The sequence below is a fragment of the Hyperolius riggenbachi genome, chromosome 5, assembly GCF_040937935.1.
Source record: "Hyperolius riggenbachi isolate aHypRig1 chromosome 5, aHypRig1.pri, whole genome shotgun sequence".
In the NCBI taxonomy this organism is placed as follows: domain Eukaryota; kingdom Metazoa; phylum Chordata; class Amphibia; order Anura; family Hyperoliidae; genus Hyperolius; species Hyperolius riggenbachi.
The window spans coordinates 344,988,066-345,010,764 of NC_090650.1; the positions used below are offsets into that span (position 1 = coordinate 344,988,066).

A 22,699-nucleotide genomic window follows, 5' to 3' on the forward strand; every position below is an offset into this window, starting at 1 on the left:
GATATGTACAGAATAGTGAGCGCTACTAACTTACTCCAGCTCCACTCGTCCAGCCTGAGCTCCGGCAGGTCCAGTAAGCTGGCGTAAAATAGTAGCGCTCACTATGCTGTGCATAGCGAACACTTCTGTGACTAAATTTAATAAGGCACACTACCTGCTACTAGCGTTGGAAGCGTGCATGAAGGCACATTAAGATTAAATAGTGTGCGTAACAGGAAGTTACGCACACTATATGTGTTAGTAAATCAATCCCAATGAGTAAGACCTCACTGAAATACAAATGACAAATGAGGAACAATCAAACGAGGAACAATCCTCGCACGACACCACCTAGAGGGCCACACAGTTTGACCATTTTTTATTCACATTTTGTGTAATTAATAACCTTTGACTTATTGATGGTAACACTCCATGTTAGGCCAGGTTCACAATAGGATGCAAACGCAGTATATATGTAAATGTTGCAGTAAGGTCAGGATGTATGCAGATGCTGCTGCGTTTGTGTCACCACTCACCCACTCACCCATCCGCTGGTACTTTTGCTGCTCCTCCTACCGCCTGCACCATCCTCGCTCGTTCCCCGCTCGCCCAGAGACCTGGAAGCATGGGGCTTCCTTGGTGTGTAAATCCTACCTAGCAACAGGGATGTTTCTCATTGGTTCACATGAACCAATGAGAATTTTCCTGTTGCAGGACAATTCCCATTGGTTCTTTTGCAAACCAATGAGGTGTCCCATGCTTCTTCTGGGCCCGGATCCCCTGCAGTGGACCGAACTTCGGCGGTGGAACCGAAAAACCACAAGACAGGTGAATGTTTTGCTTGTGGCGACCAGCCTAGTGAGAATGGACAGCATCTATTCCCATAGACTTCCATTGTGTCCAATTCGCGATGATTGCATTGTATTTGCTGTGGAAAAAATGCAGCAGGTTGGGACTTTGCATTGCAATCCAGTCCATGCACATTTTTTCGCAGTCCATTTGGTAGTTAAAACACAAACTATTAATTACATAGGATGAAATTACCGTACTTTTTGCGTTGAATTGCATTTTTCTCTTTAGTGTGAATGGGCCCTTACTCCATAGAAATCACTGTAGTTAATTTCATTTATCAATTTCATTTATCCCGATAAAACCACAAAGACACATTTTCACCTTGTGTTGTAATTTGCACATGAAAACTTAAGAACCGTACAATGCTCTAATGGATGATTACATAGAGCCAGCATACCTGGATATGGCATCCGGAGCCACGCTATTATGAATGCAAAGCATGGCACAGTACACATGTCAAGTCCTTTATGGATGAATCATATATTATTTATTATCTTAAAGTTAAAGTCAGCATTTTATTATAAGCAAAATGTGTTTTTTTTCACAGCTAAACTTTTTTTAATACACAAGAACTAATTGTGAATCATTTATAAGTTTACTTTTAAGTTAAGTAATTCTGTGATCTTTCCAAGAAAGTCAACACTAATCAGGTCACCGCTTTGAAGAGAATGCGTTTTGTTCGGTAAAAGCTCTGTGGTGAGCAAAACACAGTCATATTTTCATTGATTTTGTTTTAAGATGTAACAGTACCTACACTTTCCTTAAAAAGTGCTATAATATACACTGTGGCTAAACAAGCCATTTTGTCATTGAATGTTATTAAAAATACATTTTCATTTCTAACTGAAGACATCTACGGTTTTCTACAATCAGCAGCTGTATACATTTATTTTTAGAACCATGGTGACAGTAAGTATTCACTGTATGATGTGCAGACAGGGGTGTAGCAATAGCAATAGCAGCCATAGCAGCTGCTATAGGGCCCTGGAGCATGGGGGGCCTATGTTTCTCCACCCTCTGACTTTATTTCAGTGCCCATTAGCTATGTTGATTGCATAAGAATGTAACTCGCCCAATTAACTAATTTCCATTGGGTAGTGGCACGTAGCATTGCTTATGAGTGTCTACATCTGAAGGCCCCATGAAAGTTTTGCTATGGGCCCCCATGATCTCTAGATATGCTACTGTGTGCAGAATACAACCAAATCCACTGTTTCTACTTGTGTAATTGATGCATAGAGCAGGAAATACAATATAGGCTTATTTTAGAGTTGTAGTCCAGAGGTCATATGGCACCACAGCCCTTTCTTCTTCTCCACTTGGTGACCACCAAAGCCTGGGGAAGGGAGTTGGGAATCTGTCATAAAATTGTGTGTGACCATTGTGATTCACTGATAAAAAGTATAGTCACAGCAAGACCTGATCTGGAGTAGTATTCCAGCTATCAGATACTTCCTCCTTTTGGCTGTGAAGTAGGAAGTATCGGAGAGCTGGAGCGCAACATAGAGCGCATCGGGCAGAGGACACGACAAGCGTGAGTTAACGCCCCCTGCTGCGGTGCGCATGTGTGAAGATTCAGGCTCCGAGGAATTCGGGGAAGAAGTTCTGAGTTCAAACACATCAACACTGATCTGAAGGATGGACTCCTGTACCCAAGGCCGGATTTATACTATTTCCACCTCTAGGCCAAGTATGTTGGAGCTCCTCTTCTGGGTGCAGCATCGCCCCTCCCATACCATGTGCAGCCCCTCTTCCATGTGTATCATCCATGTACAGCAGCCCCTCTCTTTCATGTACAGCTCCCTCGGGCATCAGTTTCCCTTTTTCATGTGATGATTCCCATTTTCAGCCTTCTCTTTCATATGTAGTAACCCCTATTTCACATCCAGGTGCCCTTTGGGTTGCAGCCCAAGCTCGGGCCTTTGTGGCCCTTCCAGAAGTCCATCCCTGCCTGTATCAGAAGGGGAGAGTAAGTAGTCTCTTTCAGAGCTCTAGTCCCCTCTGCTGCCCCCCATGGTTACTTCCAATCCTGACACTTTACATTGTAATATAGGCATGATTTAGCCCTCCACCCCTATAATCAACTAATTTAGTCTGCTATCAGCTTGTTTACTTTAGTTTTCTTTGAAAAATGTTTACTTAAACCGGAGCTACAGTCAAGATATCCCCTCTGCTTCAGTAGAATAACCACACTATTATAAGTTCTAAGAATATTAAAGTGCACTTAGTACACCCTTTTTTCACAGTGAACCTCCCCATATGGGAGGTTCTGAATTCAGTATGCAGTTGGGGGGTCAGGGGTAGCGCCATTGCTTACCTACAGGGGGCTGCTCCTGTAGCCCCTGTCCCAATGGGATTTGCCATTACTGGCTGCAGTTCAAAGAATCTGTCTATGGAGCATGCTCCCGGCCACAATGCATCCCAGGATATGGATGCTGCAATGCATGCTGAGTCCTGTAGTACAGTGGTTTGCAAAAGTATTCGGCCCCCTTGAAGTTTTCCACATTTTGTCACATTACTGCCACAAACATGAATCAATTTTATTGGAATTCCACATGAAAGACCAATACAAAGTGGTGTACACGTGAGAAGTGAAACAAAAATCATACATGATTCCAATTTTTTTTTACAAATCAATAGCTGCAAAGTGGTGTGTGCATAATTATTCAACCCCCTCAGTCAATACTTTGTAGAACCACCTTTTGCTGCAATTACAGCTGCCAGTCTTTTAGGGTATGTTTCTACCAGCTTTGCACATCTAGAGACTGAAATCCTTGCCCATTCTTCTTTTCAAAACAGCTCCAGCTCAGTCAGATTAGATGGACAGCGTTTGTGAACAGCAGTTTTCAGATCTTGCCACAGATTCTCGATTGGGTTTAGATCTGGACTTTGTCTGGGCCATTCTAACACATGGATATGTTTTGTTTTAAACCATTCCATTGTTGCCCTGGCTTTATGTTTAGGGACGTTGTCCTGCTGGAAGGTGAACCTCCACCCCAGTCTCAAGTCTTTTGCAGTCTCCAAGAGGTTTTCTTCCAAGATTGCCCTATATTTGGCTCCATCCATCTTCCCTTCAACTCTGACCAGCTTCCCTGTCCCTGCTGAAGAAAAGCACCCCTAGAGCATGATGCTGCCACCACATTTGACAGTGGGGATGGTGTGTTCTGAGTAATGTGCAGTGTTAGTTTACCGCCACACATAGCGTTTTACATTTTGGCCAAAAAGTTCCATTTTGGTCACATCTGACCAGAGCACCTTCTTCCACATGTTTGCCATGTCCCCCACATGGCTTGTGACAAACTGCAAATGGGATTTCCTATGCTTTTCTGTTCACAATTGCTTTCTTCTTGCCACTCTTCCATAAAGGCCAACTTTGTGCAGTGCACGACTAATAGTTGTCCTATGGACAGATTCCCCCACCTGAGCTGTAGATCTCTGCAGCTCATCCAGAGTCACCATGGGCTTCTTGACTGCATTTCTGATCAGCGCTCTTCTTGTTCGGCCTGTGAGTTTAGGTGGACGGTCTTGTCTTGGTAGATTTACAGTTGTGCCACACTCCTTCCATTTATGAATGATCGCTTGAACAGTGCTCCGTGGTATGTTCAAGGCTTTGGAAATCTTTTTGTAGCCTAAGCCTGCTCTCAATTTCTCACTAACTTTATCCCTGACCTGTCTGGTGTGTTCTTTGGACTTCACGGTGTTGTTGCTCCCAAGATTCTCTTAGACAACCTCTGAGGCCATCACAAAGCAACTGTATTTGTACTGACATTAGATTACACACAGGAGCACTCTATTTAGTCATTAGCACTCATCAGGCAATGTCTATCGGCAACTGACTGCACTCAGACCAAAGGGGGCTGAATAATTACGCACACCCCACTTTGCAGTTATTGATTTGTAAAAAATGTTTGGAATCATGTATGATTTTCGTTCCTCTTCTCACGTGTACACCACTTTGTATTGGTCTTTCACGTGGAATTCCAATAAAATTGATTCATGTTTGTGGCAATAATGTGACAAAATGTGGAAACATTCAAGGGGGCCGAATACTTTTGCCCCGGATCTCAGCACACTGTGCACCCGGATGTCAGGGCGTGTTGTGCCCATCACGGTACCGCAATTTGCGGCGCCAGCATTCCTTGCTATGATGCCGGTGTTCAAACAAAACAGAATACATTGCAGGACACCAGCACTGCTCTTTTTTTTCTGTGGGGGAACAGCACCACTGATGGTCAGTGTCTCCCACTCACCTGTCACAGGCTCCCACAGTGTCCTCCATGACCAGTTCCAGCCGGCTGCTCACTACTTGATTCTTGTGCACCTCACATGATTATGCGAGGCACTGGAGATCAGCGGGCAGAGAGCAGGCGGCTGAAGCTGAGCACATAGGGTGGAGCCTGAGGCAGGTGAGTAAGAGACACTGACTACTTGCTGCGCTGTACTCTTCATAGGTAACATACTATGGATCTATACAATGAGGAGACACCAGGTATAACCTCCAGCAGTAATATCAGTCATACCAGTCGGGCTGCACTACGCATGTATGGCCAGGCCATGCTACTGTCACCAGGAGCAATCTGCCCCCGCGCAGTACTACAGCATCACCGCCAGCTAGCTCTGCACAGCATCATTGCTAAGCAGCCCAGCCAAGCATTACTGCCAGCCAGGCCAGCATCATCGCCAGCCAGACCAGCATCACTGCCAGCCAGCCCAGCATCATCACCGGCAGAGCATCACTGCCAGCCAGCATAGCATCATCGCCAGCCCAGCATCATCACCGGCACAGCTTCACTGCCAGCCAGCCCAACATCATCATCAGCAGAGCATCACTGCCAGCCAGCATAGCATTATCACCAGCACAGCATCACCACCAGCCGGCAAAGCATCACCACCAGACAGCACAGCCCAGCATCACTGCCAGCCTGCACAGGACAGCCAAGTATCACCACTTGCCAGGCCAATCAGCAAAGCTTCGCCACCAGACAGGCCAACCAGCACAGCATCACCACCAGCCAGGCCACAGCATCACTGCCAGCCAGGGTACAGCATCACCACCAGCCAGGCCACAGCATCACTGCCAGCCAGGGTACAGCATCACCACCAACCAGGCCACAGTATCACTGCCAGCCCAGCATCATTGCCAGCCAAACCACAGCATTACCACTAGCCCAGCATCACTCAGGACAGAATCACTGCCAGCATCACTGCCAGCCCAACCACAGCATTAACACTAGCCCAGCATCATTCAGGACAGAATCACTACCAGCCAGGCCACAGCATCACCACCAGCCCAGCATCAATGACAGCCAGGTCACAGCATCACTGATATCCAAGCACAGCATCACCTACCAGTCATGCCAACACAGTATCCGCACAGCATCACCACCAACCAGCACAGCATCACAGCATTACTGCCAGCCAGGCCAGCATCACCGCCATTCAGGACAGAATCACTACCAGCCAGCACAGCATCACAGCAAGCCCTGCATTACCGCCTGCCAGGCCAGCATCACCGCCATTCTGGACAGAATCACTACCAGCCAGGCCACAGCATTAGTGCCAGTCATCCCATTACCAACACAGCATTACCACCAGCCAGCACAGCATCACAGCAAGCGCAGCATCACTACCAGCCAGGCCAGCATCACTATCAGCCAGGCCACAGCATAACCGCCAGCACAGCATCACCTCCAGCACAGCATGGTATAGGAGTGGAACACCATTTCCAAAAGTGTTCACAATCTAAGTAGCTTTATATTCTGTTTGTAATAAACATGGCTTGCATAGAAATCTTTATTTTGTATTCTTTGTAACAAATGGGGTTGCCCAGATTGATGTTACCTAGAAATATATTAATCGATCTTGGATGCATAGCTCGATTTAATAAAACATTTCATGCATTGTACTTTTATGATGTCGGAAATCTGATTTCTGAATATATTGTGGCGCTGTGAATATTAAACAGCAGCAAATGATATTGTGCAAATACTTCTGACTCTGGATGATCTCTCTGTGCAAAGCCATTCTGTCCAATTAATAAATTGTTTTCAACCAGGCTTCATTAATTTTAATCGTAGCCAGAATATTACCCAAACACTTTGCATAAGCAGCAGTATTTTAGTATGATAGCTCCTGCCTCTGACATATAATCAGCATAATCCTCTGAAAGATTACACAGTGGTAAGGAGCATTCATATATTTTCAGGGCAGTGAATTTATTTTGATATTAAAGAAAAATCTTTTTAATGTGTCTACGGAATCTATTGGAATAAGGTTCTGTTGGAGTCAGTGGCGTAGCTAAGGAGCTGTGGGCCCCGATGGAAGTTTTACATTGGGGCCCCCAAGCACTCTATACATAACAATTGATACGGCGCAACAAAATCTGCCAATGGCAACTACAGTGTCAGAGGTGCAAGAAGGGGATGGGAAACAGCTTGTTAATGATTACTACTATTCAAAGTATCTATAGAAGAGATTATTATGAGCACAGGACCAATAGGAAGCTAATACAGTAGTTGTGGGAGGGCCCTACGGGGGCCCCTCTGGCCCAGGGGCCCCGATGCGGTCGCAACCTCTGCAACCCCTATTGCTACGCTCCTGGTTGGAGTGTATTCACCCTTCTTGGGCTAGTGTGGGTCCCATATGGCAAAACTCTTGTATATATTGTACATTTTAACTACATACCGTCTTTCCCCGAATATAAGACACTGTCTTATATTCTTTTTGGGGAGGGAATTAGTGCTAGAGCTTATTTTGGGGGGTGGGAGGGTTTGGGGGTGGGAGGGGCTAGACGCTATGTGTATGGGGAGGCTCTTACCGCACCTCCCTTGTGACTGCGTCCCCTCTGTTCCAAGTAATTCCTTCAGTGGCGGCGGCGGCATTGTAAGCAATCTGTGAGGGCGCCCTTTGACCCTCACGCAAGTACGCTAGTTCGGGCTCTGCGCTGGCGTTCTCTTCCTTTCATCATGTGCGCCCGTCTGATGCGTCCCAGGCGCACATTGATTAATCAATGTGCACCTGGGACACATCAGGCGGTCGCACATGATGACAGGAAGAGAGTGCCAGCGCAGAGCCCGAACTAGCGTACTTGCGTGAGGGTCAAAGGGCACCCTCACAGATTGCTTACAATGCCGCTGCCGCCGCCGCCACCGGGGCAATTACTAGGAACGGAGGGGGACGCAGCCACAAGGGAGGTGCGGTAAGAGACCACACACCTCCCCATACACAAAGCGTCCCCCCAGCTAGGTCTTAATTTCGGAGTAGGGCTTATATTTCAAGCACGCTTGAAATATAAGGGAGGCCTTACTTTCGGGGTAGGTCTAACTTTAGAGGAAACACGGTATGTGTAGCTTATGTTCTTTTTTTTTAAGTCATTAAAAGTGATCCATATTTTTAATTCAATGATTATAAAATATATTTTCAATATGATATGTAGCCAAGTGTTTTTTTTTTGTATGGTGAATGATGCTTGCTTGCAGCCAATGGCGAAGCTTACAGGGGAGCAGACTCTGTGAAAGCTGGGGGGCATTCTTCATCCCTCCCTCCAATTCCAGGTTCCCCTTAGGTACTCCCTCAATACTCTGTAGCCACTGTCTGCAGTGCAGTGCTATGGAGCAATTTATCTGCTCCAGCATCAGGTCTACTTCTTTTTACTGCAGCCACCCATTGTATCTAATCTAATGGAGGTGGCTGACAGTAAGTGACTGCTGTAACAGGTAAACTGCCCTGCCGCACTACTCTACATTGGGGAACGTTTTATGGTAGCAGACTTTTTTTTTTCTCAATAGATTTTTATTGAAAATTTTAAAACATACAGCAGTCAATGATTCAATAAAAACAAAATCAAGGTAGCAATTATTGATAAAAGAAGATATTAGGAGGAGAAGATGACACTCACCTCCTATAGAAGGTGGAGAGTGAAGACATATTCCAACAAGTAGTAACATTTGAAAAACTAGCATATATTCACACACTTTACAAGGGAAAGCGAATAACTGACAAATCTAATCTCTAAAAAAGAACACTAAAATAAAACAATATTTAGAGATAAGGTGAATAATTACCAAATGGAAAATAAACTACTCTAAGCCCTGGTCCTAGCCTAATTTTAGACTGACTTGGGAAGGTAGCGACTGAGGCCTGCCAGCCAGAGGAAGGAGGGGAGGAGAGGGGAAAAAAACTTGAGCTCTATTTTGCTATAATACCTAAAGTTTAATGATCAATAAAGTGATTTGAGGGTCCCAATAACAGTGGAGAGAGTATAAGTAGGGTTAATCACTCAGGGTATTTGCTGAGTGAAACGAGGACCAGTCTATGGAAAAAAGATCTAATAAACTCCCTGGGTTTAGTCTAAAGGTGGCCACTAACGGTCCAATTTCTAGCGAAAAATCGTTCGAGCGATCAGAAATTCTGATCGGATTGGTTGTAAATAATCTCCATTGGTGGAAACAATCGATTATGAACGAGTGAAAAATATGTCGCCCGAATGAATTTTCGTCGAACGAAAATTTGGATTTTCTTGGTGGTCGTGATAGATAGGAAGCAATAATTGGTTAGTTGATGGTGTAGTGAACGATTTTTCGTCCGATCAGAATTTCTGATCGCTCGAACGATTTTTCGCTAGAAATTGGACCGTTAGTGGCCAGCTTAATGTATAAAAGGCTTTCCATTGCTAAGGTGAAAGAAATATAAGATTTTAGTTGGGAAAAGGAAGGTAAAGTTGTGTTCCCCCAATTGGATAGGATGAGTTGTCTGGCGGCACAAATAATATGTGTAATACGTATCCTGTGGAGGGAGGGAAACTGATCTAATTCTATTAGCAATAATCCAAGTTGGAGTGTAAGAGTTATTGGTGATTGTAAAATATGAGAAATTATTTCAGATATTAAATTCCAGAAGGGTTTGATTAACTGGCATTCCCATAGGATGTGGAGTGGGGTTCATTGTTGGGATGAGGAACAAGTCCTCCAGCAGAATGGTGAAAATTTTTTTTTTGTTTGTTTTTTTATTTTACATTTTTTTTTTCAAACTCAGCGTACATATTTTGAGAATGGTGAGTATTTAGTAGATATGTAGCAGACTTTTTTTGAGGAGGGGAATATAAGCAACAACAGCAGCAATGACTTAACATTTGCAAAGTGTATTTCTTCCACAGAAGCCAATGTGCATAAGCTTGTCTCAGATCAGTGCGGTAAATAGTGATGTGTTACAGGGGAAAAAGTTATGTGATTAAATGCCAAACTAAACAGGTGGATCTTCGGTTTTTATTTAAATTTCTCCAGGGTTGGAGCTGCCTTGATTGGTTGTGGGAAGGCATTCCAAAGGGTAGAGGCAGTATAACAGAAGGCGCTGGCTCCAAAGGTTTTTAGTTGGATTCTGAGGGAGGTCGGGTTGGAGGAAGTATTTCTTTTGGAGTGTATGGTAGCAACAATTTTATTGTGAAATATAGAGAGGGACATTCCTTTTAAGGGCAGAGTGGTTGAGGGCATTAAAGTGGACCTGAACTCTTGCACAGGACAGAAGGAAAACGTAGAGAAATGCACCCTGACTGTATTCAGAGAGTTTAGCCTGTTTAATCTCCCCTCATTTGTGTCTAATCACAAGTTGTAATTTGATCCTCCTCTGTGTCACATGACTGCCTATGGCAGATAAACAGATAAGCCCATTTGAAAGCACAGGCTGTAAACAATATGTCTGCTTCCATGAACCAGGAAGTAGAAACTGTGAAAATGTATTTTAGGATTTGTATCAGCTGTAACAAAGAAATGCTTTTTTTGTTTAACCTCCTTGCTGGTCTAAAAAATCCGGCAAGGAGGCAGCGCCGCACTTTTTTTTTTTTTTTTAAAATCATGTAGCGAGCCCAGGGCTCGCTACATGATAGCCGCTAAGCGGAGGCATCCCCCCACCCACTCCGATCGCCTTCGGCGATCAGAGTATGCAGGGAATCCCGTTGAGAACGGGATTTCCTGCAGGGCTTCCCCGGTCGCCATGGCGACCGGGCGGGATGACGTCACCGACGTCATAGACGTCGTGACGTCAGAGTGAACTCCGATCCGCCCCTTAGCGCTGCCTGGCACTGATTGGCCAGGCTGCGCAGGGGTCTGGGGCGGGGGGGGGGGGGGCGGCTTGGCGCGGCGGGTAGTGGCGAATCGGCGGCGAGCGGCGGCGATCGCGACCTACACGCAGCTAGCAAAGTGCTAGCTGCGTGTAGGGAAAAAAAATTATGCAAATCGGCCCAGCGGGGCCTGAGATATCCTCCTGCGCAGGTTACCCCGAGCTGAGCTCGGGATAACCGGCAAGGAGGTTAAAGTGTATTATGCTGTTGTGTATATTTTAGAGCAGAGAGGCGTTCTTAGTTCAGGTCCACTTTAAATGCTGACTACACTTGCTAGGGAGCAAAAGGGTGGGCGGTGATGGTGACAGGCCACACATGTTAAGGACAAGAAATGGTGGTCACATTTGATAGATTGAGAACGGGAAAGGGCAAGGTGGATACCCCTGTTATGTAATATTGGGGGTGGGGCTGGGTTGTAGCATAAGGTAGGGGGCCAGACCAAAGTTTTGCTGGAGGGTTCTATGATTTGTAGTTCAGCTCCCTGCTTGCAGCAATGGCAGTTATCTACAGCTCAAATCCCCCCCCCCCCCCTCTCCTCCAATTTACTGCCTTTATTGTTTGGGTGCAGTCACATTCTTTCTACTGTAATGCAAATATGCTGGCAAATATTCTTACTTTTTTTAGTCAACTAGTTACACTTTATTAACTAATTTATCAGCTGATTCAAAAAAGTACCTGCGGTAAATTCAGATTTAAGTGTGTATCAATGGTTACCCACAATGCTCACTGTTGAATATGCAAATTTTCTCTTTATGCCCCGAAGCAAGGCTTGCATCCAGAACGGCAGCTAAGGGGTAACCACAGTTACACATTTAAATCTGAATTATTGCAAGTTCCTTCTGTTTTAAGATTGGCAAACAACACTAAACATTACTTGTTTAGTAGGAGGGCTTTTCGGTCTCTTTTAGTCCCCTATACATTCCTAGTGGTTTTGAGCTGCTTGATTACTCTGATTCAAGAAGCCATTCAGGAAGCCATTTATAATGCATTGGCAAGAAAATATGACCAATGTAATAGGTTTTCTATCTACCACCCTCTTCTATACACTCTTTTTTATTCACTTACCATCCTGATTACTTTAAGAATTTGACTTGTCCACGTTTGAGTTTAGTTGGACTTTGACATGAGTTTGCTGTTTGTTGGAGAATATGTTGTCATGTTGATGATGTACAAGGCAGACTCACATTTTGAGAAGTGAAGATGAAAGTGTTAGGGACACTTTCCATCTGAGTGTTTGAGGTTCAGAGGAATCACACAATCATGCTGTACCACTTCCATCACAGCTTCATGGAAAATGTACTGTTCAAACAAATAAACGTTTACCTTAGATGACTGAACTCCAATCATCCAGCATGCTGTTTGCTGTAGTAGTTTATGTGCATTGCCACAAAGCGAATGAAAATGTTTGAAATGTTGTAAGTTAACATACTAGCATATTATGAAGAAATGATGGTGCGCTCCCCCTTAAACCTTAACACTTCCTAATATATAAGCGTGCTGCACCTCTGTAAATGTCACTGCAAACATCCATAAATTTGTATGGCGAAGATCAAAGGATACCGGGCACCAGCTGAATTGCAAAGGCTAATTTATTTCATCCCACCATAGACAGACACCATAATTCAGGCAGTAGGTCTAACAGCCGTTTCGCAAGCTAGCAATGCTTGCTTCCTCAGAGACAAGCATTGCTAGCTTGCGAAACGGCTGTTAGACCTACTGCCTGAATTATGGTGTCTGTCTATGGTGGGATGAAATAAATTAGCCTTTGCAATTCAGCTGGTGCCCGGTATCCTTTGATCTTCGCCATACAATTGATGTCTTTAAACCGGAGGCACAGGGAGCAAACACTAAAGACCCCCCAGAAGGCTGCCAGTATAGCATTTGGTGCCGATCGTTCCTTTATCCACTCATCACGAATCATCCATAAATTTGTGGTTTGACGGGCAGGATTAGCTCAGTGGAGAAGACGTCTTCGTTTTATTATATGCCTGAATTTTATTAATGTTTGTAAGTAGTACTACCTTTTTTTTTACTGTTCTCAATTGTTTATGCATCTACACAATGATGGCTTTATCATTTTGTATTTCTTGAGGTTCACCGGATATTGGAGGAAGGGAATCCTCAAAGGACTCACTGATCTGGCTTAATGAAGTAGCGCACCTTTCTTTGAATATTGTGCATAACATGCTAGCATAGCATATAAATGTTTATTATGTGGACCAAAGTAAAACATTTTTTTTGCTAGGTTCACTTTTTGGTGAACTCTTTTTGGTCCATCAACTTCAACTCGTGAGTCCTGGGAACCGAGAGAAAAAAGACACCATGAGCACCAGTAGAGTGTAGTATTTAAACCAGAGGGATAATGATAGTGGTGAAAAACTGGATTGCTGAAAGGCAACCACAGTAATAGACAAGTGGAGAATGCCATCTCCACACAGGTCTGTCGAGGATTCTTCTTCAGATGGTCGCTCTCCAAAGAAACAAATACCTCTTGAGATTACTTTCAGGTGGAGCCTTTAACTAAGAGGAGGAACTCGAGGGGTGGGAGTAAGTGTCCCAGAGATATGAAGATTTAAAGAAACAATAGTCTTACCTCATACGGGTTCATATTGGTCTTATATTATATTTCCTCATATTATTAGCTCATATTATTTATTACCTCATATTGCCTCATATTGGGCTTTCATTACATATTTATTGGACACTAAAAATGAAGATGCGTTTCATGGGTCTTACCCGCTTCCTCATGCCAATTTCAAACTGTCTGTGGAACTGCATTGACTCTGAAACGCCAATTAGTAATATTAGTCTGTGTGCCGCTCTGCTCTAAGACACCGTTTGAAATTCACCTAATGAAGCAAGTAAGACCCGTGAAATGTCATCATTTTTAGTGTCCAATAAATATGTACTGAACATTCTTTAAACCTTCATATCCCACCCATCCCTCCATAATGATATGTGGGCAAATGTTTACAGAGAAATGCTTTTGACATTCTTTCCATTAATTATATGTACTTACCGAGCTTACATTTTTCTTTGTGGGCTTCCAAATAAAAATGCAATAATAAAAATAACAATACTTCTAATTGTCCATTTAAATTAATTTTATTGTCCATTATAGTGTGTAAAAAATCCTATGTAAAAGAGAATACATAAAAAGCATATTTCTATGGTAGCTCAGTTATTAATGTATATAATATCAATTAAGTACTGCACATAGATCAGTGTGTGTCTTCCTATTACTGAAATACTAGACTTAAAATGATGCTTGTATTTAACCACTGGCCCAGCACAAAAAACAGAAATGTTCAGTTCTTGTGAACCAAGTTCACTTCTTTAAAGAGACACTGAAGCGAAAAAAAAATGATGATATTATGATTTGTATGTGTAGTACAGCTAAGAAATAAAACATTAATATCAGATACATCAGTCTAATTGTTTCCAGTACAGGAAGAGTTGAGAAACTCCAGTTGTTATCTCTATGCAAACAAGCCATTAAGCTCTCCAACTAAGTTAGTCGTGGAGAGGGCTGTTATCTGACTTTTATTATCTCAACTGTAAGTGAACTGTTTACTTTTTCTCTGCTAGAGGAGAGGTCATTACTTCACAGACTGCTCTGAAAGACTCATTTTGAATGCTGAGTGTTGTGTAATCTGCACATATTATAGAATGATGCAATGTTAGAAAAAACACTATATACCTGAACATAAAAGTATGAGAATATTTTATTTGCTGATAATCTTCTAGTAATTATTCATAGTACACAACCAATTCACTATATAATATTTTTTTTTCGCTTCAGTGTCTCTTTAAAGAGAAACTCCAACCTAGAATTGAACTTTATCCCAATCAGTAGCTGATACCCCCTTTTACATGAGAAATATGATGCTTTTCACAAACAGACCATCAGGGGGCGCTGTATGACTGATTTTGTGCTGAAACCCCTCCCACAAGAAGCTCCGAGTACCGCGGTACTCTGGGCAAACTGCCACAATGTAACAATGTTCACAGACAGGAATTAGCTGTTTACAGCTGTCTCTAACAGCCAAAACAGCTAGCAGCAGCTACATAACCTGCCCACAGTAAAAATGTCACCATGTAATAAATGTCAGAATGTAAATCGGGGAGAGGAAAGATTTTACAATGAGCAAACACTGACTAAATCATTTATACATAATTATGGTAAAAAATGAAGCACTTTTTTTACTACATTATTTTCACTGGAGTTCCTCTTTAAGAGTGTGACAGAAGGCAGACAAATACGTAATGAATATTTTTGGCGCTTTGTTTTAATTACTAAAAATAAAGTTTACTTTGTTTATTGCTATTAACATGCTATGTTTTAGAATGTAGTACTCACAGGGTAAAGATAACACATTGTTAGACTATACCATATGCTTTTTTCATTAAAGAAAACCTTTGAGGTTTACAAGCCTAAGTTTTGGTTACTTACCTCGGGAGAGGGAAGCCCCTGGATCACCTATCCTCCACCGCCAGGCCATTCCAGACCCCCGAAGAGTGTGGCTGCACTGTGAAGTAGCACAGTTCTGATCAGGCTTGGCTGTTTCCGCTGAAGCGGATCTGTGCTACTGTGCTTCTGTGAGCCACCGACAAGCCCTTGTCGATGGTCTTTTGGGAGTTGCAACGCTGGAACAGGCCATTGTAGAAGGACGGGGGAGGACCCAGAGGCTTTCTTCCACCTAGTTGAGTACCCCTTTGGGCCCGTTTTCACCTACAGGTACCCATTAAATTCCTTTTTGAAGTTCTGTATATTATTTTTTATCCTTTGCAGAATTTTAGGGGTATGTGGTTGTGACAGTGGACGTGTTTAAGACCAATCCTATAGGCTGATAAGTTTTGTATTCTGATAAAATGCCAGTACTGACTTTTTTTGTTCTATTTTAAAATATAGGTTCAGAAAAAAATTATCTTGGCCATCAGATTTTTTGAATGCATTTATTAGCAATAGTATTTTAATTAATGTAGACATTTGTTTGGAAAAAAATTAAACTTTTACAATAAAAATATAAAGTGCCTTGCTAAGGAGTTGATTGTCTATGGGCTCCTCACTAGACTTATAGTTTCAGTTTATTTTCTCCTTTCCCCTCGCTCAGTCAGAATGTGGCTTCCTGCAGTGACATGGGTAGCAGGAAGTAGGGCGTCAACTGGTTTCCTCACTGAATCCACACCTCGGGACTAACTTAATAACAACAGTGAAATCAGATATAACCTCCACTGCTAAAAACAATGCATTCAGAAAAAGTTCCCTGAACTTGGGCTTTAAATTATTGGTTTGTGCTGTATTTATCTCCACAGTATAATTCCTCTGGTATATCCAAAGAAAAAGTAAGATCATTTTGGAAGGAAACCGTTTTATGTTTATGTATTTTTATAGTTGTAGTGTAATGAATAGCAGAGATGCCGCCACATGGGCAAGTGGCAGGGCGGCTATCTCCGCGTTCCAGCCGGTGGCCTCTGTCGCGCGGCTACATGCTGCTGGTTCGCCTGGTCCTTCTAGTGCACACAGGTTGAGAATTATCGGGCCAGGCGACAGGACCTTTATGTCAGTAGAAGGGGAGTCAGCTGATCAGGCAGGTCAGCTGACTCCGGCTGTGCTCCGGATTGGCTGAGTGACTGGGACGGCGCTGTGGAGCGCTCTGGGTATATATAGGACTTGCTTGTCAGTTGCAGGTTGTCTGCCGTTGCGAATACTCATGTGTGAGCACTCAGACCTCAGTCAGATCTTACAGTGTGTTAGAACCAGCCGGAGCTGGGAATTCACACTTAGTCGGATTCCGATGTTGCTTCTATTGTATTATTGTATTGTTATCTACTAGACTAGTTCCCAGGCCTTGAGACCAAGGACCTCACACCTAAAACTAGGAGATTGCTGTGTTGCTACTGTTATATTCTAGACTAGTTCCCAGGTGTTGAGACCAAGGACCTCACACCTAAGACTAGGAGATTGCTGTGTTGCTAATGTTATATTCTAGACTAGTTCCCAGGTGTTGAGACCAAGGACCTCACACCTAAGACTAGGAGATTGCTGTGTTGCTACTGTTATATTCTAGACTAGTTCCCAGGTGTTGAGACCAAGGACCTCACACCTAAGACTAGGAAATTGCTGTGTCGCTACTGTTATATTCTAGACTAGTTCCCAGGTGTTGAGACCAAGGACCTCACACCTAAGACTAGGAGATTGCTGTGTTGCTACTGTTATATTCTAGACTAGTTCCCAGGTGTTGAGACCAAGGACCTCACACCTAAGACTAGGAGATTGCTGTGTTGCTACTGTTATATTCTAGACTAGTTTCCAGGTGTTGAGACCAAGGACCTCACACCTAAGACGAGGATATTGCTGTGTTGCTACTGTTATATTCTAGACTAGTTCCCAGGTGTTGAGACCAAGGACCTCACACCTAAGACTAGGATATTGTGATACTATTACCTGTTATGATCTCTGGCTTTCCTGACCACTCCGCTGCTTACTGATTCGGTACCTCTGCTCATCTGTCTACCAGTTGCCAACCTTGCCTGTACCCGGTTACCGAATCAGCCTTCTGTCTCTGTACTTTGTCTACTCGTGTGTTGCCGACCTGGCCTGTCTGACGCTTCTGGCTGTCACTCATCCCTTGAGTGATCAGCCTTACTGTACTACTCGTGACACTAACTCTCCAGGTGTCAATTAGCTGCAAGGGCTACCTGCTCCTCAGGAAGACCCTCTTGCAGTTCAGTCAGGGGGCTCTACTCCATAGGAGTCCACTGGCTGCAGTACAGTCTGATTCCCAGTCCATCAGGGAATCCTTGGCTGCAGTACAGTCTGATTCACAATCCATCAGGGAATCCTTGGCTGCAGTACAGTCTGTCTCTCCTCCGCTTGAGGAGGTCAGCTTCAGCTGTCAGTGGCCACCTGCACCCCAGGGGTCCACTGGCTGCAGTAGAGTCTGTATCTCCCGCTCCTCGGGAGATAACCTTTTCATACTGTTGCACCAAACACTTTACCACATTAGGTGTCCTGTGTCAAGCTATACTGGTATTATTGGTGATTCTGCAGATCACACATAATCGGGTATAGCATCTGTATTATTGGTGATACTGCAGATCACCAATAATCAGAAATTCTCTGTGTGCTGACACCTATCGTTACATGTAGAAGATGTTTGGTCACTCCTACAAAGTAACACCATACATTTTAATTAACGCAAGTGAATAAAATGCCTCGTCATTTATATGTATTGGTACTGGTAGTCTACAACCGGTGCATATTGTTTTTCTCTCATTTGTAATATTTGACTTATGTTATTGTTTTTTACTTGTTTATATTTTGTTTTAATCATCAAAAATTATTGTATTATGTATGTAGTGAGTAAGAATGAAAGGAAAATTCGCCAAACATGCAAGTGTCCTTTGACCCACAATGTAACTCTGAAAACCATTATTTGATGCTCAATTTGGAGCTCAATTAGCCATCAGCCCTGGTAATTAATCAGCTGTCAGTTAACTCATAAGCTATTAGTGGCTTGCATTGGCTATCATGGCTTCCACTTCGTAGGTCAGTGGAGATTAACATGTCACAAGAATTGTTCCACTTATTCTTGGTGAGGCGTGACGATTATGTTTGTAGGGCCTCAGATGAGATAAGCGTTAATAAATGCAATATTTAAAAAACAACTATTTGGAGTTCAGCAAGGTGTTTAGAAGACCTGCACAAATTTTTTTGGGAAATCAAAAGACTGACAGCTTTTCTGTAACAGCCAATACCCTTCTCAACGCCGACCAACCAGCAAGAGGCGATGCCATTGAAGAATCATTTTCTGGGCATTTCACTTGTACTTCTTCCCTGAAAATGTTCAGTGTTGAACACAGTGAGCAATCTTTTCAGGGCATTTCCAACATGGGAAGGCATTACCAATGAAAGTGAACTCCCACTATGATGGTTAACTACTGATGGACAGATAAAAGTTGATGGCACTTAAGTGTCAGAGGTGCCACAATAGAATCAAATAAATTAATTTAAAACAGCTTAAAAAAAGAGGTAGATATGAACTTACCTCCTCTATGGGAAAACACTGTAGAGTGAGATAAATTATTATAGCTTTAATATTACAAAAACATCTCTCATAGAATGCAACGTGTTTCTGGGAACTGGGCTCATCAGACAAATATCAAGAGTAAAATCTAAATCTCTGAGATTGACTGAGATTTTGCTCTCAATATTTGCCTGAAGCGGGAACCTAGTCCTGAGAAATGCATTTCATTCTGTGAGGTTTTTTTTTTGTTTTGTAAAATCCAAGCTATAATTACTTATCTCAGTCTTGAGTGTTTTCCCTGAGAGGAAGTAAGTTCATATCTACCTCCTCTTTTTAAATTGTTGTTAATTATTTTATTTAAGTTTGGTGGCTCTGAAACTTAGAGGGGTTCTGTGGAGGCTTTAAAAAAAACAAAAACGGACACTTACCTGGTGCTTCTATCGGCCCCCTGCAGCTGTCATGTTCCATGCCGTCCTCTACGATCCGCCATCCATGCCTGGTCTAATTCGGCATCTGATCCAACTGTGGCTGCGCGCGTGCTCGCTCCCATGCGTGTCATCAGGAGCTTACTGCGCAGGCACAGTACAAGAAAACTTCTTACTGCATCTTTTGCAATAAGCTCACGATGACGGGTGCGGGAGCGAGCTCTATTCATCTATTTAGACGAATAATAGACCAGTGCTGGCGGCGAGGAACGGAAGATCATAGGAGGACGGCGCAGAACATGACAGCTGCAGGGGGCCGATAGAAGCCCCAGGTAAGCGTCCATTTTTGTTTTTTAAAGCCTCCACAGAACCCCTTTAAGTGTCAGTTTCTACCACCCCGAGTGGAGGCTTTATTGCCTGAGGTTAGTTTGTCCTCCCTACTTGCCTATTGTGTGGCCACTTTTGGAAATAGATGTATGTTGAGAGCACTGAATACATTATCCAAGCTTCTATGAATGCATTTCATTGTCTGGAAGAAAATTACTGCTTTTCTGTTTGCTAATATTCTCAGGTACTAAATTCTGTGGTAGTGTTTTCCTTTTTGCACCCTTCCATAAAGGTATGCCTAGCTGGAGAAACTGTATTGTGTATTTAGTATACAATATTCAGAGCCAACGAAAAAGAGAAATGACGATCAAAGCATGCACTGGGCTATAGGTCTAGCGATAAGTGATTGAACCCCTACGGCTGAAAGCAAACACGTCATAGCCTAGATCTGTATCACTGCACATCAACCTGTAGAGATAAAAGTGACAAGCCATACACTGTGCAGATAAGATGAATAATTTATTTATATACAATAAGCATTGGTAGATGTATTCTGTTTAAAAGAAAAAAAAATACAGTAACAAAAATATTTCCAGCATAATACCTACAGTATAAACTTAAATGTGACAAACAGATTTTGTTGTTGAGTTATAAAGAACACAGAGCCTGATATAACAGATTGCAAGTTGCATTATTAACTAAGACAGTAAAAAACTGTACAGTGCAGGCAACACATTACAATAAAATATGGTGTATGAGGCAGTCTTTTTCAATAAATTTGGGGCAGGAGGGAATGGAATTAAAATCTCATAAATCCACCATATCTTTTATCCATTTCTGGTATTTCTTTGGAATAGCTCTCTCCGTCTTCATCTGAAGGAAGAATAGAATCTGCAAAACGCCTCATGAATCCGCCATATCTTTTTTGGTAGTCCTGCCACCATTCTGGCCTGCCTACTCTTCTCATAAAGCCACCATATCGCTTCTGCAGCTCCTTAGCCTCATCTTCAGCATCTGGACTTCTGTAACCTCTCATGAATCCACCATACCTTTTATTGACTTCTCCTGGCACTTCATTCTCTGCCTCTCCACCCGTACCTAGAAGCTCTCGGAGGAGATCCGATGTATCACTGTCAAACTCTTTCTTCATGAAACCTCCGTACTTCTTAGCAATAACCTCTCCACCTGCAGAGTCTTCATCTGGTTCTGCATGGTACAGCTCATCCATTTTCTTTTTCATAAAGCCACCATATCGCTTCATGAAGCCCCCATATTTTTTGGCTAATAAATGGCTGTCATCCGGTTCCTTTTCAGCTTCTGAAGCATTGTCCTCTTTCACTGTCTGGAGAAGCTCTTTACAAGTCCCCCAGGCTTTGGCAGATGGCAATTTTCCTTCACATTCCAATGTGCAAGCCTGTAAGAAGATTAAATTAGAATATGTAAGCCATAACAATTCTTGTATACACAGTTTGGAAGACTTGCTTATCTTTATCACATTTATTAAGGGCTCATACACACTTCCAATGCATGTTACCCGTTGGGGATCAGCACCTGATCCCCTTGGGCGATATTGCTGGGCTGGACTGCACACATGGGTGTCAGCTTTGTAGCTGATAATGCGCTGTGTTACTATGTGGGGGAGGTGGAGAGATGACAAGCAGCGCATGGATGATGTCACGCTGCAGGTGGGGGAGTAGCATGAACAACGGAATCGACGTAGCTGGGGTTGAGTAGATCCGTCCAGTGGATAATTTCCTGGTTGGGCATCGGGGGTTGTTGGGTGCCGTACACATGCCTGATTGTCGGTTGAGGTGGTTGTTGTCAGGCACCTCACCCAACTTAAAGAGGAACTCCAGTGAAAATAATTTAATAAAAAAAGTGCTTCATTTTTACAATAATTATGTATAAATGATTTAGTCAGTGTTTGCTCATTGTAAAATCTTTCCTCTCCCAGATTCACATTCTGACATGTATTACATGGTGACATTGTTACTGTGGGCAAGTTATGTAGCTGTTTCTAGCTGCTCTGGCTGTTACAGACAGCTTTAAACAGCCATTTCCTGTCTGTGAACATTGTTACATTGTGGCAGTTTGCCCAGAGTACCGCGGTATTCAGAGCCTCTTGTTGGAGGGGTTTCAGCACAAAATTAGTCACACAGCGCCCCCTGATGGTCTGTTTGTGAAAATCATTCTATTTCTCATGTAAAAGGGGGTATCAGCTACTGATTGGGATAAAGTTCAATTCTTGGTTGGAGTTTCTCTTTAAGTCAGGCATGTGTACAAGGCTTAAGGCTGGAGAAATGTTGAGAGCCTATGTGGTCCAACAAACCTGCACTGGAATCTTAAAAAGATTATCTTATCTTATCTTATATTCTTATATTATACAGTTTTCACTTTTAAGGATTTTTTCTGTTTAGGATTGTTTAGGTCTCAGTCAGACTGTCAATATGGGACTCACAGCTACATCTGCTTTCTCTCTATGCGGGTGTTCTATGCCACTAAAGTGGTTTTGACGTTACATAAATCATGGTGTGCGGTAGATTACAAGGATTACATTACTAAATCTATACTGAGATGTTTGGAAGCGGACATTCTTGGGCTACTTTAAAAAGTCTAGTTTTCTTTTTGTAATATTGATCCTCTGACAATAAACCTTTCTTATATAGAACAAGTCAGATCAATTTTTCTGTGACTACTACCACTCTGTGTATTTGTTTAAGAATAGGGATTCCAAAAGAATAGAACAAGGATTATAGTCAAGCAACTAACATTTTCAAATATAGGCCAGCAATCACAGATTCTATTTTTCCTGCATAACACACTCACTTAAAACTCACCCTTAGCTATATTTTTGAGTTCTGGATAGGGTAGTTAAGGATTTGAACCTCTGCAGTGTCTTATAGCAGTATAGCAACTGTTGAGGAAATGTCCACCCACTTGGTATCCCTGTCACACCAAGGGACTGAATTTTA

General features: G+C 42.8%; 1 protein-coding gene and 1 long non-coding RNA gene across 3 annotated transcripts in view; one reads left to right on the forward strand and one right to left on the reverse strand.

Annotated features, from left to right (window-relative positions):
* The first annotated feature begins 721 nt into the window (after positions 1–721).
* The window catches only part of LOC137517747 (uncharacterized), a 102,607-nt gene continuing 80,629 nt past the window's right edge, over positions 722–22,699 (forward strand). For both annotated transcript variants that reach the window (XR_011020645.1, XR_011020646.1), the window contains exon 1: positions 722–807. This is a non-coding gene — a long non-coding RNA (uncharacterized lncRNA). The remainder of the gene's footprint in view (positions 808–22,699) is intronic.
* PENK (proenkephalin) overlaps positions 20,283–22,699 on the reverse strand; it is a 32,152-nt gene continuing 29,735 nt past the window's right edge. Inside the window, exon 3 of the mRNA XM_068234780.1 lies at positions 20,283–21,141. Coding sequence (XP_068090881.1) covers positions 20,527–21,141 — 615 coding nt within the window. The 3' untranslated portion in view covers positions 20,283–20,526. The remainder of the gene's footprint in view (positions 21,142–22,699) is intronic.